At 44.2% G+C, this 17,246-nt stretch overlaps 1 protein-coding gene across 10 annotated transcripts; it reads left to right on the forward strand.

Annotated features, from left to right (window-relative positions):
* Positions 1–376: 376 nt before the first annotated feature.
* Positions 377–17,113, forward strand: elavl3 (ELAV like neuron-specific RNA binding protein 3). 10 transcript variants are annotated; one of them, XM_088437565.1, is made up of 8 exons: positions 377–910; positions 6,777–6,996; positions 7,066–7,169; positions 9,570–9,723; positions 9,842–10,070; positions 10,665–10,718; positions 11,175–11,213; positions 11,854–17,113. In XM_088437565.1, exons 1-8 carry the CDS (start codon positions 902–904, stop codon positions 12,200–12,202), a joined length of 1,158 nt encoding a protein of 385 aa, XP_088293691.1. In that variant the 5' UTR covers positions 377–901; the 3' UTR covers positions 12,203–17,113. The 10 variants fall into 10 exon arrangements, with proteins under 10 accessions (XP_088293691.1, XP_088293693.1, XP_088293692.1 ...); XM_088437567.1 differs by having other exon boundaries at positions 11,875–17,113; XM_088437566.1 differs by having other exon boundaries at positions 9,845–10,070.
* The last annotated feature ends 133 nt before the right edge of the window (positions 17,114–17,246 follow it).

The following is a 17,246-nucleotide window of genomic DNA, read 5'->3' on the forward strand; positions in this document are numbered from 1 at the left end:
CGTTCACACATGGACACATTTCCCGCGGCCTCGCCATGCGTTTTCTTTTTTGTTTTTTCGAAAATTGTATTCGCGAAGCCTGAGGAGTGAGGTAGAAATGGAAGGGAAGGAAGAAGGGACAAGTGCTGCACCCATCTGTTCCGCCAGTGCAGGTGGAGTCCTATTCACGCAGTTGTATATGTGAGTGTGAAGAGGTAGGGGGTGGGGGCCAGGAAGAAAGGAAGGGCATTGAGAAGCAGGCAGCGGAGTGATGGAAGGGCGAGGGGTGGGGAGGGGGGAAAGGAGGGGGGGGGGGGGGTCGGGGCGGGGGCTTTCGGTGATCTCTCTCCTGAAGGGGATAATGGGCGAGGAGCGCATCGCAATGGCCGCCGTGCAGTACCCTCCCTGTACAATTAGCCAATCGGCTGCCGGCTTCGGCAGTCTGAAGCGCACATAAAAGAAGAACATTGCAGCAGAGGCGCAGAAGGAGAGTGCGAGGCGAGGAATCGAACACACGCCGGGAAAAAAAAAAAAAATCCAAAGTCCCCCCTCCTCCACCTCATCATCCTCCTCCTCCCATCCTTGGACACACCCTGCCGAGGATCACTGCTTCTCCGCCCTGTTTTTTTTTTTATTATCGCCTTCCACCATCGGAGAGAACGTTCCTCTCGTCCTTTTCTGCCGTCCTGCCGAGAACCCCCTTCTCCTCCTCCTTTTCATCCTATAGAAGACCCCCATACAACCTCCGCAGGCTGAGACCCTCCGTCAGGTCCCAGTTTTGTATTTTTTTATCTTTTTTTTTTCTTTTGATTTTTTGGGGAACTCCAGCGAGAGGGGCCGCGCGAGCAGAGCACCGAAAGAGCGCCGCCGAGCTTCCGACAGAAAAGAGGGACCTAGATTTCCTTGTCGTTGCACGTCAAGAATGGTTACTGTACGTATGCCTCTTGTTTCCTCCATGTCGGCTTCGGAGGGGCGGGCGGGGGGGATGCTGGGACTGCATGTTGTGTCTCTTGGGCCCCTTTGTGTGAATGCGCGCTGCCATAGCGTGCGCACATGTGATGCGGCCATCTCGCAGCAGTTGGTGTAAACAGAGATTTGAGGTGCTGTGGATAAACCGGGAACGTAGGCAGGAAATGGATACGCTGCAATTTTTGATTCTGATATGATAACGCCTCTTTAGTTGTATTTATTCCTCCGTTTTAGGTTTGACTGGATTCACGGTAATACGTAATTCCAATACGTTCATTTGTGAGGAGAGGCAAGGGCGAACATGCATCACGAGGATGCCGGAGACAAAACGCCATGCCTCCGAGGCTGCTCCATCCAGCAAAGGAAGAAAAAAAAAAAGGTCGAGTCACTCCGTGTTGGGGGAGGAGAGACATTTTCGCTTTTCAAAAGGAATAATTTCAAGATTACGACGTAAGCGTGCGAGTGAGCAAAGAGAGTTTCCATTTTACTTCCCTCTGGAAAATAAAACACATGGCGGCCATGCTTGGTTGTAAAAGAAAAAAAAATGGAGAGATGTAGGATGAAATTGGCTCGGCGCCGTTGGCCTGTGGTCCGTTTTTTTGGGCGTGTCTCAGGATGGACACCGGGGCCTTTAAGCCAAAGCTTGGCAGGCCTTGCTTTTGGCAATATTATTACATTGAACTACGATTTTATTTTACAATTTCAGGTAAAACGTGCTATTGCAATCCAGAGCATTTTATATCAATCTGCATTTCTTTTATCTCCTTACCTATCACACACGGACAGATATCCCCCCCCCCCCCCCCCCCCCTTCCTTCGCCCAACTCCACCTCCCCGTTGCCCCTCCCTCCTCCCCCAAATGCACACACACGGGCCGCAGCCCTCCTCCAACGGCGCTACCGCAGTGCCAAAGCGACTAAAAAAGCGTTGAGTCAGACAACCTTCCCGAGGCTCTTACACAATTCAAGGACAAGGACGAGCCGAGGCCACCGTGCCACTCGAACAGTCTCAATGGCTATTTTGTTTCACGTTCATATTATGCGGCCCGATGACTTAAAAGACATGTTAACTCTGATTAAAAAAAATCCAGGGAGATGACATTGACAAGACACGTAATTATGTTATATAAGACGTTGATTATATTATTGTGCAATTAGCAGACAGACATAATGAAGACTGTAGGAGGCTGAAGGTTAACGTTCTGCTGCTTATACATTTCACGCGGCTAAAAAAAACTATTAAATGAGTCAAATATACATCGAATTGATGTTTTATTAGACTTGACTGTAAGAGTCATTGTCCCGCAGCCCCCTGCCTGGCCGCCACGCATACGCACAAAGCGCCACTGTTGGCATTAATATTCATAGCGCCGCCGCCGCGGCCTGTGCAAGAGGGAGACGAGGAGGAACGGGTGGCTCTTTTGTTTGGGCCCGTCAATACGTTTATTCAGCAAAAAGCTGGCGCTCTGAATGCCTGCAGAGCTCGCAGGGAGGGACGCACGGGGCACATGGAAGGCCGGCAGGGTGGAGGTTATGCTGGACAGAGAGGAAAGGAAAAAAAGAAAAATGCATATTTCATAAAAGGGCAGAGCAGGAGATGAAGATGTCAAATGGCCACTCCCTTTTTTTTTCAGCACGCTGGATAGCGCTCACAATGATAGTATTTCAGTGAGCTGCCGTTTTAGGAAAGCAGCACTCGATACGTTGCCTTTTGTTTTTACTTTTGCTTGAAAATCGGCTCTTTTTTTAAGAATGAAAAGCTTGACGGCGGCTGACATGAGCTCTGACTCCTGTCGCCTTTTTTTTTTTTCGTTTACAGCTGCCACAATAATCCCTTAAAGTGCAGAGCGTGTGCCTAATGCCCTTTGTTTGGGATAATCCCGTAATCTGTGTTATTTAGACGGCTCATTTACACTTTAGTTTAGCATGCCTTTGAGTTGACAAGAGGGAAATTTGAGAGAAAAGGTGGACAAGTGCTTTTATATAACAAGGAGGGGTTCTGTCGATATTGAAGGAGGCATACTTTTTCAAGGTCAGTCTTTCACTTGAAAGTAATTTAGGCCTGCAACACACAATTATTTTAATCGATTAATCAGTCAATGAGTTTGTTGACCAGATTTATGAAAACGCTGTATTTTCCATCCTTTCATTCGCAACAGCCCCCCCCCCCCGAAATTACTGTAAAAAAGCACTAAAATTGGCTAAAATATTGAAAGTTGATTTTCAAAGTAAAAACAAATGTTTGTAAATCTTAGATTGATTCAACATGATAATGCTTTCATAAGATTTTGAATATACAAAACAATAAATACATAATTATGTTATTATGTTATTTCATTTTTCCAGTTGAGAAAAAATGCTCTATTGAGAGACTGACATTTTGAGGATTCTGGACAAGTTTAAGATGCTATACAATTACCGTAATTGACAAAAATATCACTTGATAATCATTTGGTTGCCATCTCTTTCAGACCCTTCATTGCAATATTTTTTGAAAAGTCAATCAATCAATAAATACTGTAACTAAATATCTAGAATTTAATATCTGGACAATGTAGAGACATTTGGGTTTGAATCTTTGTTTTTGAGATTCCGTGCCTTTTATTTTTACCTATTCTGTGAAAACTAGCTAGCTAGCTAGCTAGCTAGCTAAATAAATAAATAAATAAATAAGTATTTGGGATTGAATGTATGGACTATATAAAGATGTACAAATGTACAAATATGTCTTTGGGATTGAATGAGTTAAGCACCTCTAAAGAAATATTTTTTATTGTTGCATCTGTACATAACCATAATAATACATCATTTATCACATTAAAAGAAATGGTACTGGAGTAAAAGTCAATACATATTTTATGCAGATTTGTTATTTCTAGTAAGCTATTTGGTCAGCTTTTTTTGTGATAGACATTCAATTGCAACATTAAAATATCAAGAAAGCGCATTGCCTTTTGTCGTCTTTTTTGTTTTAATCAATTAAAAAAAACAACAAAAAAACAGATTCTTCCTGATCGTCGCTCCACGCTTTTCCTTGGCTTGACATCTCAGTTTCATTTAGTTTCTAGTGATTCTCACAGTGCGCATAACGTGTGATGACTTCCAGTGTACATCACATAGCCTGCAGTGCTGCGCTGCATTTGGAGCAGAAGTGAATTGGCAGGCCTGTTTACATGCTACTCAAAGAGAAAAGAGAGAGGCCGAGACGAAAAACAAGTTCGGTGTAGTCGTGCAGCGGTTGACTTTTATTTATCTGTTATTATTATTTGTGTATTTTTTTTGGGGGGGGTGCTCTACGAGTGTAGGCCGCGTGCGAGCTTGGCAGCGAGCGAAGCAGGAGGAGGAGGACTCTTGTGTTTGCGTGCGAGTCTGGCTGGGTGTGCGAGGGGAGGCTGGCCTCGTGTTTGCGTGCGAGTCTGGGAGCATGTGTAGGCGATGCTGATGCAGTAGATTAAATATTAAGGGAGATCTCACAGAACCCCAAAATAGATGGGCTGGGGGAAGAAGCGCAGCGGCGGTGTGGCCCACACAGCACTAGCATAGCAAATTGAATTCATTAAAAATCTTAAAAGAGAGTTTATAAGCGATCGTTTTTAGGCTTTTTTTTAAGAGTTAGCAAACGAGGGCACGTGTTTTGATGGATGGCAGAAAAAGATGGGCCAATTCAAAACAGAACTTCCCACTGCTAAAGGGAACATTTATATTCATATTTGTGATGATTCATGTAATTATAAGCATGACACAAGGGTGTTGCTGCAAAGCAAACTCGCCATCATTTAATTCCTGATTCTTCGCAGATAAAATAATCCTCCAAAAGGCTTATTAAAGGATTTAAAGCATCCTCTAGATGGTAATCTTAATCTAAGGTGCTGGCTGCGAGTGCTAATCTCCGAGGCCAGCTCCTCACACGATTGCAAATTATATAATTTTACTCCTTTCACTGCCCGAATATGTTCTCTCCCCACCCCACATAGAATGCTTTTGTCATATTTGGGACACACACAGTTGCTCATATTCCTGTTAGTAGGCCGCGTCACATCACATAACAATGCCTGAATTGCAGCAAATCCAAAATAGCGCATTTCTCATTGTGTTTTAGAAGTAATTGAAGCACAATAACGACACCGAGTGGACATCGGCATCTCCATGAAACAGATTGCTGCACACTATTTTTATTTTAGGATGGAAAATCATCATCTTGGATTTATCTTGCGCGTCTGTCCTGGCAGTGTAATATTAACACGCACAAAGGAAAAAAGGTCTTAGCGGACGTATATTGGCCATAATAGAAGCGGACTCCAAGCTTGGAGTAAGAAAAAGCCACGCAGGCAGCCATTAGACACAATACAGTCTTTGAGGGGCGGTTGCCCGGGCAACCTGAGGGGAGGTGAGGCTGGGAGGAAGGCTGCAGGTTGCAGCAATGGGGGGGGGGCAGGTTAGACGAAGCTATTCATAGATGCTGGAGGAGATGGGAGAACGAAGCGTCTGCTTAGAAAGACATAATGGAAGGAGGGGTCACAAAAATAGTACTCCTTTAGAAAAACGGCCTTGTATAGAATTTTAAAAAAAATAATAATAATCCTTTCATGAGCTGGATAATATGTGACAACAATTAATCGACAAGCAATCAATTATCAAATCATTATTTTTGATTATTGAATTATCAATTAGAGACCTACAATTGTCCAGTTACTCAGCTATTCACTCTCGACAGTAAATCTGACTGCAGACTGTTTATTACAGAGTAAATTATAATGATCAAAAATGTAGCCTATTTTCTGATATGTTATGGACCAAACCAGTAATCAAGTAATACGTTTTTTTTATCTTTAGTACAGTCAATGTGAGGGAATATTTCTGAATAAAGGGTTGAACCTGATTCACAGATTAATGGAAAAAAGTAATCGGATGAATCGACTGTTAAACCAATAGCAAAGTAATCGTTAGTTGCAGCCCTAATGAAGTATAATCGAACATTCATGCCAGAAGTTAGCGGAAATAACATCAAAATGAGTTCATATTTAATATACTGTGAGAATTTCACGAGTAGAAATTGAGTTGATGTTTTCAGGTTGCAATTTGAGGTCAGACCGCGCCTAGAGACTCGGAAGATTGTCTTCAGTTTTTATATTTTTATACACGATAAGCGTGCGCCACAGGAAATGTGGAGACGTTGTTTACAGCAGGCTTTTTTTGCACTGGGAAATAACGAGACAAAGACGGGCGAGTGAGCGAGCAAGAGAGGGAGGGCGGAAAAAAAAAAAGTGGAGCAGGAAGTTTCGTATCGGACCAAACAGCTGTTACTTGAGAATCCCCCGTGGAACAAATTAAGCAACACAATGCAGCGCGGGGCAACGCGCACACACATTCAAACACGATACTGGCACAGGCGCGCTCATTCCACCTGCCCGTACAAGTGCGAAAAATGGCTAGTCTTTGTTCCAAATTTTGCTCGAGAGCCACTGCAGGTGTCGTTCCCTCATGCGCTATCACCATCGTCCATCCCTGTGTTGTGATGTAACGGTGTTTGACCATAGAAGTGCGCAGGGGGAGGGGCAGAGAAAAGAAAAAGGGACTGTGACATCTGCAGGACCAGAGGCAGGGAGCAGGAAGAGAAGAAGGGGGGTGGGGGTGGGGGGGGACTGTATATTAAATCAGCCTGAGCATCCATCTCCATTTTAGCAATGCTGATTCTTGACCTTTCCCTGGGACAAGGACAAAGAGAGAAGCCGCTCTTTGTGCGCGCGTGTGTGCTTATCTGTATGGTAACCATCAGCGCTTGTACAACGTACAAAATGTCAGCCAATCTGACGCCGTAGTCTCCCTCAGCAGATAATCAGCACCATGGAAACCCAGGTGTCCAACGGTCCGAGCGGAACCAGTCTGCCCAACGGCCCAGTCATCAGCACCAACGGCGCCACAGACGACAGCAAAACCAATTTGATTGTCAACTACCTGCCCCAGAACATGACTCAGGAAGAGTTCAAGAGCTTGTTCGGGAGTATCGGCGAGATCGAGTCCTGCAAGCTAGTCAGGGACAAGATAACAGGTGGTTGTTGTTTCTTAAGGCGCCGGATTAATTCTAACTTTGAGAATGGCTAAAACCGGTTTTCCTCAGGTCAAAGTTTGGGGTACGGCTTTGTCAACTATGTGGATCCAAACGACGCAGACAAGGCCATCAACACGCTCAATGGTCTCAAACTACAGACTAAAACAATCAAGGTGAGTGGACCTCTATTGTGTGGCAGTCAAGACCGCACCAACCGAGACCAAGACATTATCAAGACTAGATAGCATCAAGACCGACACAGGACTAAGACTTTTGAAGGTATAGCCCGAGACAAGACCAAGACTGCACACAAAGTCAAGAGTTTTGGCTTTGTAACTATGTGCAGACAAGGTCCCTTGGTGTCAAATTAGACTAAAATATTCAAGGTGAGAGAAATTTAGGAGTGTTGTTTCAGACCACACCTATCGAGACTGAGACAAGACCAAGAATGCCTCAAGGAGGAAAAAAAAAAGGACCAAAATGACTGCAAATTCTTTAAATTACCCAAGTTCTCATTGATCAATGAGGTAGTAGTAGGATAGTGCTGGTGGTGGTCTCATTTGGTCTAATTCAAAAATCCAGTCAGCTTTGTCTGAAACCAAGTAAAAATCCCTTTTATTCCGAAAGAAAACTGAGACACATGAAAATGGTATTGAGAACAGTCTCCAGACCAAGCCTGAGCTTGAGTACTACTAAACTAGATCTCATAAAAAAAAAGAGAGAGAGAGAAAAAAAAATCCACACCAGACAAAAAGAGAGGAAGTGCAGATTTTCATCAAGGGGCTTGAGGGAGCTGACGACAAACATGGCAGAAAGGGGGTGGGGTGGGGGGGGGGGGGGGGGGGGGCAGAAGGCAGCGGCAAGGAGAACAAAGGGAAGTGGGAGAAAAGAGTGAAAAGGGACAGAGCCAGCAGAGGTCAGAAAGCATGGCGAGATTATTGTGATGGAAATGTAATTAGGAGGCCTTGCCGTGGCGCACGAGCGGTCAGGCCAGGTTACCCCCATCTGCCTCCAATCGGGGCTAATTAGGCCATTTTTTTGGGGTCCCCAAATCAGATGAGGGGAAATAGGCAGCGCATTATTAATCGCCGCCATTCTGTCATCTACCCCCTCCAAGTTGAGTTCAAAGAGTATTGGGGCAAAGTGCAGCACTATAAGAAATCGAATCTCCTGCTGAGCAGAGCAGGTGATTGTTCAACAGCTGCCTGCGAATTAGGTCTTAATTCTGACTTATGACTGCAGCTGCATAGAAAAAGTCAACAGAGGACAACCGATGAAACTGGATTGGCTTCGTGTCACAAGATGATACTTTCTGGACTGACTTGCCAGTGCGTCAATCGTCAACAAATTCATAAATATTTTTTAAAGTTTGGATCACTTGTTAACATGATTCTGTAGGCTCTAGATGCAGGTTTTGCATGAAGCATGAATAGAGATCGGGAGGAGGGCAAGTCCTTGTAATATGGGGGCAGCAGTAGAGGGGTAGGGGGCAGAGCTGACAGGATTAGAGGCCATATGGGCCTCAGGCACCATCTGTACTGTGGGAGAGGCAGGGAGAGGGTTAATTATAGGGCAGGCTCCGCTCCCCTAATGTAGTGGCTCCCCCTTCCCGCGCCCTCCCCATCCGACTCGTCCAGGGAACCCTAATCACTGCGCCGCACAACCCTCCTGCTTACACAGTACGCACAATAGACACTTGGTGTTTGGCGAACACCTGTATTCATCGCCAAAGATATCATTGGAGCTGTTTGATTTGGAAAACTATACGTTTTAGTTAATCATGGAGGTGGGGTTTTCGAGCGTAACCGGCTTGAGCCTTGTGTTGTCAAGTATTTACCCCGTTTGCTGTTTGCCAGTAGGGCTGTTCCCCTCGGAGGATTGAGACAAAGGAAAAAAGGCAGGGCCCGGCAAGTCGGCTCAGCCTATCTCAGACAGCACGCACTCCGTCTCAAACACAACTCACCACAAGCACGACGACGTGCTGAGCTGGGCTATCTCTCAGTCGTGCTTGCTCACAGGAACATATTGTTTTGTTTTTGTTTTGTTTTTTTTCACAATCAGACAATTCTCTGAAATGTTATGAAAGTGAACCAACAGACGGAACAGAAAGTGTTAGCGATAGAATAACAGATGCACCAGAGAAGTAATTTGGTAAAAAAAAAAAAAAAACACTTAAGGCTTATTATTGTGCTGGTTTGAAGTATTCAAATCAGTGACTCATGGGATTGTTGTGGATGAGATACCAGACTGATTGCATCGGCTGCGATGGTCACAATCATTACTTCTTTGTGCTGATAAAAAGACGCGCACTTCATACTTTTATACAAAAATAATGATCGAGGGTGTATCGATGGCAATTTTCCGGCCGATCTTCGATCCCCGATCTTTAAAACGCCTGCCCTGCTTAGTCATCTCATAAGAAATGATAGCGGCTGTTTGCTTGCGAAGATAAGATCGATGGACAGGATTGGTTTTTATTTTTAATCGACCCATTTCAAGAAAATCAGCGTCAACCCCAATCCTAGCCGATTAATCATCATTTCCTGATTATTTGATGTTTGCGTGACTTCCAGGTGTCATATGCACGGCCAAGCTCCGCTTCTATCCGTGACGCGAACCTTTACGTAAGTGGACTCCCCAAGACCATGAGCCAAAAGGATATGGAACAGCTCTTCTCCCAATACGGTCGCATCATCACATCTCGCATTTTAGTGGACCAAGTTACAGGTATAGCCTTATTTCACATAAGCATAACCGGGTCCTATCTGGCCACTGACAGGGTTAACGCGGAGGCAGCAGTCCCGGATACCAAGGTAGTGACATTGGCGTGTTTTCTTATTCGGAGCAGGCATATCACGAGGAGTGGGCTTCATCCGGTTTGACAAACGAAACGAAGCGGAGGAGGCCATCAAGGGTCTGAATGGACAGAAGCCTCTGGGCGCTGCCGAGCCCATCACTGTCAAGTTTGCCAACAACCCCAGCCAGAAGACGGGCCAGGCCTTGCTGACTCAGCTGTATCAAACAGCTGCCCGACGCTATACGGGGCCCCTGCACCATCAGACGCAGCGTTTCAGGTACTGAATACTGAACATCATCTCATCCCCCCGCTGCTGTCACTAACCGTAATTTCAAAAAGGCATTTTCAGGCCAAGTTGTTTCAAGCATTTGTGTGTGTCACAGCGCTAGTCTGCTTAAAAGGGAGCTTAAGTGAGTGATCATACTACGAGGTCACCTTGAAACAAAAACTGTTGGGTCAGTGGACAGGTTCAAAGAACCCATTTGTGGCTTTAGGGCAAGCCCAAAAAGTAGCCAGCCTTTGATTTCGCTCTTTTCAGTAGGAATCTGACAATTCAAATCGGCAGAGCAATCTTTCAAGCCAGCTCCGCCCATTGTTTTATTACAATGCGAACAGTGCTAAAGTGTCAGTGTTACTCTTAAATGGAATATAATCAATGGCTCAACAGTCTCAGTATTAGACGATGACCACCCCTCAACCAGTCACTATCCAGCAGCCCGACTCAATAGCATCCGTGGTCTAGATCAACGCCTCAAAACAGACACACAATTCAAAGGTTTCCTTATATTAAGGGAATTGTGCGGTCAAAAAATACCAAGTGTGCATATCCTTAAAACACTATCTTTTTCTCTGACTTTCTTTTAAACTGCAGCGTGATCCCTTCTCTCGGAAAGGGACCAGATCCAAATAACAGCTCAAAACCAATGTAAGAGACCAGATTTTTACCATGAAACCACAATTTTCATAATCACTCCCATACATGCTGACCCTTCAGATCTTGCTAACACCTCACTGGGATTGAGACTTACTGGATTAAACTGCTTTCACTAAAGAATATTCTTCATATTTAGCATGAATTTTAACGGGGGTCTAAGAAGCGCTCTGAGATTGATTTGCTGTTTTGAACAGTTGTTTCCCCCCCCCCCGATCATTTGATGCTAGATGAGCGGGGTATGTTTGAAATCTCTAATGGGATCCATTGGGGCAATTCCACCATATTGTCAGAGCCCAATGGATGCGGCAGCTCGGACATTGCAATGAAGGATGCCCTCTGGAGGCCGGCCGGCTGCAGCGAGCGTACATGTAGACTGAAAGGCCAGCCCTGCCTTGTAAATCTCCTAACTAACTTCTCCATCCCTCCACTCTCCCTCTTGCGTTGCAGACTCGACAATTTACTAAACGCCAGCTACGGAGTCAAGAGGTAAATGCCAAAAGGTGTACTTTCAAAAGCATCCATGCTAAAATAAAATCGCAAACAAAGTGCCCGGAATACCATCTGCTGACTTGGAAATTAGACAAGAGCTTGTATCACGTAGCCCCATCGCAGCAGGGTATTCTGGCATGGCTTTGTTTAACCTTCTTTTGATTTGGTTTTCTTTTATCGGTCGAAATGATTTCCGTCTTTATTTAAAAACTAACATTGTCCATTCTGTTGCTTTAATGTCCCCCTTTTTTCACCAGCATGGACATACCAGATTCCGTTTTTGCGTCTGTTTGCTCCAGTTTTTGTATGATTTGACTCTTAATTTGCTTTTCATCCCTCTCTAGGTTTCTGTGTTTCGTTGAACACTGTGGTTTCAGTTGAACATTGTGATTCGTGTGTTCGATCCTTGCAGAAGGCTTTTGGCCAGCAGAGACAATAAGCAGACTGCGTGGGCGTCTGCGTCTCGGGGCGCCACGCTCTCATTTTGTTACAAAAGCAGGTAGTTTGGATCCACTACCGGATAAGATGCGGGTCCTGTGACTCCTTATCCGGCGACAAACTTAAAAGGCACATGGCCATCAAAGATAGCGTAGAGCAGTGAATGTCGCGTGGAACTTCAGAATGACACCCATGGTAGTTCTCCCACTCTCTTTCCCAGATTCTCCCCTATCACCATCGACAGCATGACCAGCCTCGCCGGCGTCAACCTCACCGGCCCCACCGGAGCCGGCTGGTGCATCTTCGTGTACAACCTGTCGCCCGAGGCGGACGAGAGCGTCCTGTGGCAACTCTTTGGGCCCTTTGGCGCCGTCACTAACGTCAAGGTCATCCGTGACTTTACCACCAACAAATGTAAGGGCTTCGGTTTTGTCACCATGACCAACTACGACGAGGCGGCCATGGCCATCGCGAGCCTTAATGGCTACCGCTTGGGCGACCGCGTGCTGCAGGTTTCCTTCAAGACCAGCAAGCAGCACAAGGCCTGAGAGAGGGGCCGTTGGCGCCAGCACCTTTGACCTGCACGGGGGGCTAGCTGAAGCCCCCCGTGCCATCACTTTATATATGGGCCTGGACTGAGTCTCTCTCTGACGCTTTCGCACACGAATCCACAATATATAATCGCAAAACACGCAGACACGCGCAAACACGGACACCGACACACACGACCAAACCGTAGGCGAGCATCCACCAGTCAGAGTTTCAAACAAACATACTAGTGGAGTTTTTCTGTTCTCTTTCCACAACATGCTAGACCTTCCTTGTCTTTGCCTGGATTGAATTAGAAGGGGTACGTAGCTGGTTTGTTGGGTAAGGGGTTCAAATCTATCTATTTAGGAGACCGTCTAATGAATGTGACAAAGAATGTGTACAGAGTGCTTTGATTGAATTCAGGCAAATGATGACAACTGACGAACAAATGGAAAAAAAAAAGAATAGCGATCAAATTTTTGATGAATATGTGCAATTTACCCCACACTTTTAGCCCTATAATCTCTGCCAGTATCACGCTGGAGAAAATGTAGTCACGTTTTTTTCTTTTTTTTTAAACACTTGGGCATTTTGAATCAGTGACTTTTTTTAAGATCAAAGAAAATGAAATGAAGATACAGTGTTCTCTTATATACGTCTATCAAAAATATAACTATATATTCAATATACAGGTATAAGGTGGTAATAATAGCCGTATATGTAAGCATTTTCTAAAAACCTTGACTACTGTTTCCTGACCTGCATCAGGCGGTGCCATGCGTAAAGGCAGATCCTCCACCCCATGTGAGCTTGTTCGGTCCGACCCCATGCCATTAAAGCAAGTTTGTCAATCTGGGAATCAAACTGAAAAACCAGTCCGAAGGCCATAATAAACCCTCCCCCGTTCCGCGGCGTCCCCCGAAACAAAAAGGTAGTACACCTAAGACAAGTCCAGTCGAGCGGAAATGATTTCGAATCTGTCCTCGGGGTGGAATAAACGGAAGCGGACCGTCTCCGAAGTCCGAGCTGAGTGGCGAGCGGGTACATTTGGAAGTCTCCGGTGGGCTTGGGATTGATTGTCAGCTCAACAGAAAATGACGTATTGCTTTTTAGCATCGCTTTAATGGCATCTGCGCATAGTTTGGCATTAGATGCTTCAGGTGACTAAAACTAAAGCAAGACCTCGCACCTGACATAATAGTTTTTGCCGGCGTACCACCACACACGAGAGCCCGTATAACCATGGCTAAAGAAGTAGTAATGGAATTACATCAGACAATACCGACCAACGGCTTAGCAGGTCCGCAGAGCGAGAACGCACTCGCTCAACCTCGAGAGAAACACTTTTATTCCACGGGCAAAATCCTCCACGTCTACTCAGTTAAAAGAGCGACTGCGAACCTCAGCTCAAAATCAAAGAAACAACCGTTGACTGCGGTTAAAACCGGTAATCGTCCCTTTTGGTTGGACTCCTTTGCAACAACTCGGTAGCTTCCTAAAAGCCGCTGAACTCTCGCCCTCGCACGACAACTGAGCAACATCGCGGCAGCAAATAAGTGTCACACTTGCGCTCCTGTCTACAACGGAAGACAGTAATTTCACTGATTTGCTTCACTGTTCTTGAAATATCTCCAACCCCTCGGTGTGGAATTTGTTAACGGCACCCTTGATGGAACATTCCGTCTTATCTGAAGCGTCTGTCCCGGAGCAGGCAAGAGCTCCGCCATGGGGAGGGGCTAATGTCTTTCGATATCCGCACATGATCATAGATTAAATAAGGTCAACTATATTCAAGACATGTTTGCTTTTTGCTTTTCTAAATGACGCTGTGTTAGCCAAAGAGGACGATCTCTTTGAAAGGATTACAATAGAGATAAATCTATTTTTATACATACAAAGGAACAAGACCTTGTGCTGAATTTTTACAGATTCTTAAGTTTGGGAGAAAAAAAAAATTGGGACATCGCATGGCTTTATTTGAAACCCTCTGATGTTTGCAGCGTGAGGGGGAAGGGGAAGCATGCGGTGTACGGGTGGGAATCGAGGGAAGGGGGCAAAGGAACACTGTATCGCACACACCGACTTAAACCGCTCGACCGTGGCTAACGTTTGGGAGACAAACTTGACAGTTACGAAGAAAAACGCGACAGAATCTGACGTTAAAAAATAGGTCGAGCCGAACCGTCAGTGCTATGAGACGCATCTATACTTTTGAGTGCCCAGACACTCATGCGCTGAACTCGTGTACAGTGTTGCTTCGTGTTGGCTCTTTGACTCGTGAATCCCAGATGGAAAAAAACCACAAAAAAAAACGACGCGGTGAGAACATCTCATCGCCCGGCTGACAAAACAAATCGCTGCTTGCAACGCAAAAAAAAGGGTACGCGCAGATTTGAAATGACAATGCGGCCTCGTGGTGAACACTGAGCACGATTCCTTAGATAGATTAGATTTTTTTTGCCAAAGAGTTTGCTTTGCAAGTCAGTAAAACTTTAATATATCACCCCCCCGCCCTGATAAATTGCTGTACAAATCTGTTATTTATGGGCGTCTTTATGGACCCTCTCAGCTATTTCGGTTCTTACGTTTGAACATCTCCCCTGCGCATATCATTTGTAGATCCTAAAACCCACCAAGCTCCGATACGCTGATGCATCGCAGCAGCAGCGAGCAAATCCCATTTGCACACATTTCACGCAGACACCGACTGCTAAAAAGGCATATCGGAAACAAGCCATGAATCATATCACCTCTCCGTAAAGGCAAGCATCGGCGACAGTTTAGCTCCCCTAACATTTCTACCTGCTCACCACCAACCCGATCCATAAAATCAGCGCACCGCTTCAAAAATGTAATCAAACATCTGTCCATCTCGCTGCCATTGCTTACCAGGACTAAGGCGGCTATTTTCAGTCAGGCGTCAGCGCCTGAAAACTGAATGTTAAGATTCTATGAACGCCGCCCGGTGCGTTTCGTTCCATCCGAAAAGCCCGGAATTAACTTTCGTACGCAGTCTGCTCACTCAAAATGTTCAGAAGAGAGCCGAGGAACAGGAAACAGTACCACGACATACGCAGACACACACACAGACACACACACACACACACACACCGCTCGAGCGACAACAATAATCATGTTTTAAAAAAAAAGACAAAAAAACTTTCCTATGGAACAGTAAGTGCAATGTGCTTTGTTTTTATATTGACTTAGAACAAATGATATATATTTTTTAAAAAAGAAATGAAACGTCACACTGAAAAGGTTTGCGGAATAGCGAAAGGAACAAAAACGAAGTCAAACGAGATCAGACGACCAGCGGCGCTCGGACGAGCCGGCTCGTTAGCGGAAATCAAGCGAGCTCTGATCTGTAAATTTCCATAACGACCTCCTCAGCCCCTGTAATTTGTGCTCTTGACCACGCAAGCTCAAAGGCTCCAAACCGAGCTGACCTTGAAAGAAATACTGTCTAATAGATCATCAGTTTTTTAGCCCACGTCGACCGAATATCATTTTTTTTTCCTCTTGTTGATTTCGATTGCATATCAGGATTCACTTGTTAATGAGTGTATTTGTGTTGTTGATGTTGCCATAGAGAACACACATATGGGTCAAGCTTATGTTTGGTTGCATTGATTGGGTACAGTTTGTTCTTTTTTCCTCCATTATCTGATTAGTTGCAGTTTTTATTTTAAAGTGTATGCCGACTTTAGACTTAGTTAGATTCTTTTTGTTCAATCAAACTGTGTTCGATTGTGTTTGTAAAAGTCTGTGGTAGCTTTTGTTGCAACATAAAAATAATTTAAACAGAAAAAATTCAAAATAGCGCCAACAAACTTGTATTATTTGGGCGACTTTAAGCTTGTAGTTTTAACTTATTGTTAACTTAAAAACTATTTATTATGATTATTATTATTGCCTCGTATAAAGTATGTTTTGTGTATATTTATGGTTTATTTCGTTATATTTGCAAGGTTAAAAGATTTTTAAGTTTTTTGCCAAAATTGTGGTTACATCATTTCGTTTCTTGGGGAAAAAAAAAAAAAAAAAACGGGGGGAGGGACAACTAGTAAAACATCTTTAGAAGTTCGATCTGGAAAATGTTCTCCATAGTCAAAGAATGCACTGCTATATTTAACTAATTGAACTGTATAAACATACATGCTGTGTGCTAGATGTTATGCCTTTACTGCCTGTGTTCTGTTTGTCTTGTTCAATGAAAAATCTTTTAATTATTTAACCTAATCACAGTCTTGTTCTTTTTTTTTTTTTTTTTTTTAAACCGCTCAGTCAGCCCCTGAGACATGATGGGACAGCCCCACCCCCATTGGCCCTCTCCTTTCAATTGGGGGCATGGATCCAGAAGAAGGGGGCGGGATTGTCCCTCACAAGATGCTTTCCTGCTCACAATTGTCTAAAAATAGACGTTTGGGAGTATTTATAAATAGCACTTACATTATTTTGTGCAAGGAGAATATTTAGGACCAAAAATGAGTATGGAAGCTAGCCAAGAGCTTGTTTATTGTTGACTGACAAAAGCAGCAGGAAGGTCTTGTTGTTTCAAGGGGCGAGCGGTTCTTCTGTTTCTCAGCCAACTGTATTTTGTGTCTATTTATTTAGAAGAGGGGACGCAGTATAATATTAGTGATGTTTTTCGTACATTCTTCCTGGAACGGTAGAACAAAATCAAAAAAGGTGAAAACGATCAAAGTAGTGGATTACAAACACTCATACATACTTCCAGACATGACCAAATGAGCAATGAGAAACAAAACAAAACAAACAAAAAAAAAATACAAGTAAAACCTTTCAGTTTAGTCTAGAATATTTACTACTGGGATTTCAGCTGAAGACGCTTGAAGACTTTTTCATGGAATTGTTTAATTATTTGTACTTTACATGCCAGAAAAAAATAAAAGTTACAAATATGAGTGGGCCCCATTTTGTTGACTGGACAAATATATTTCACTGTCTTTTTCTCAATGAGATTATAAAGTTTGAATTTTGTGTGTAAAGCTAAAACTCTGGATTACAAATAAAGTTGCACCACGATTACTTTGATAA

This window comes from Hippichthys cyanospilos, chromosome 16 (assembly GCF_059441005.1).
Source record: "Hippichthys cyanospilos isolate Australia breed blue-spotted pipefish chromosome 16, RoL_Hcya_1.0, whole genome shotgun sequence".
Taxonomy (NCBI): Eukaryota; Metazoa; Chordata; class Actinopteri; order Syngnathiformes; family Syngnathidae; genus Hippichthys; species Hippichthys cyanospilos.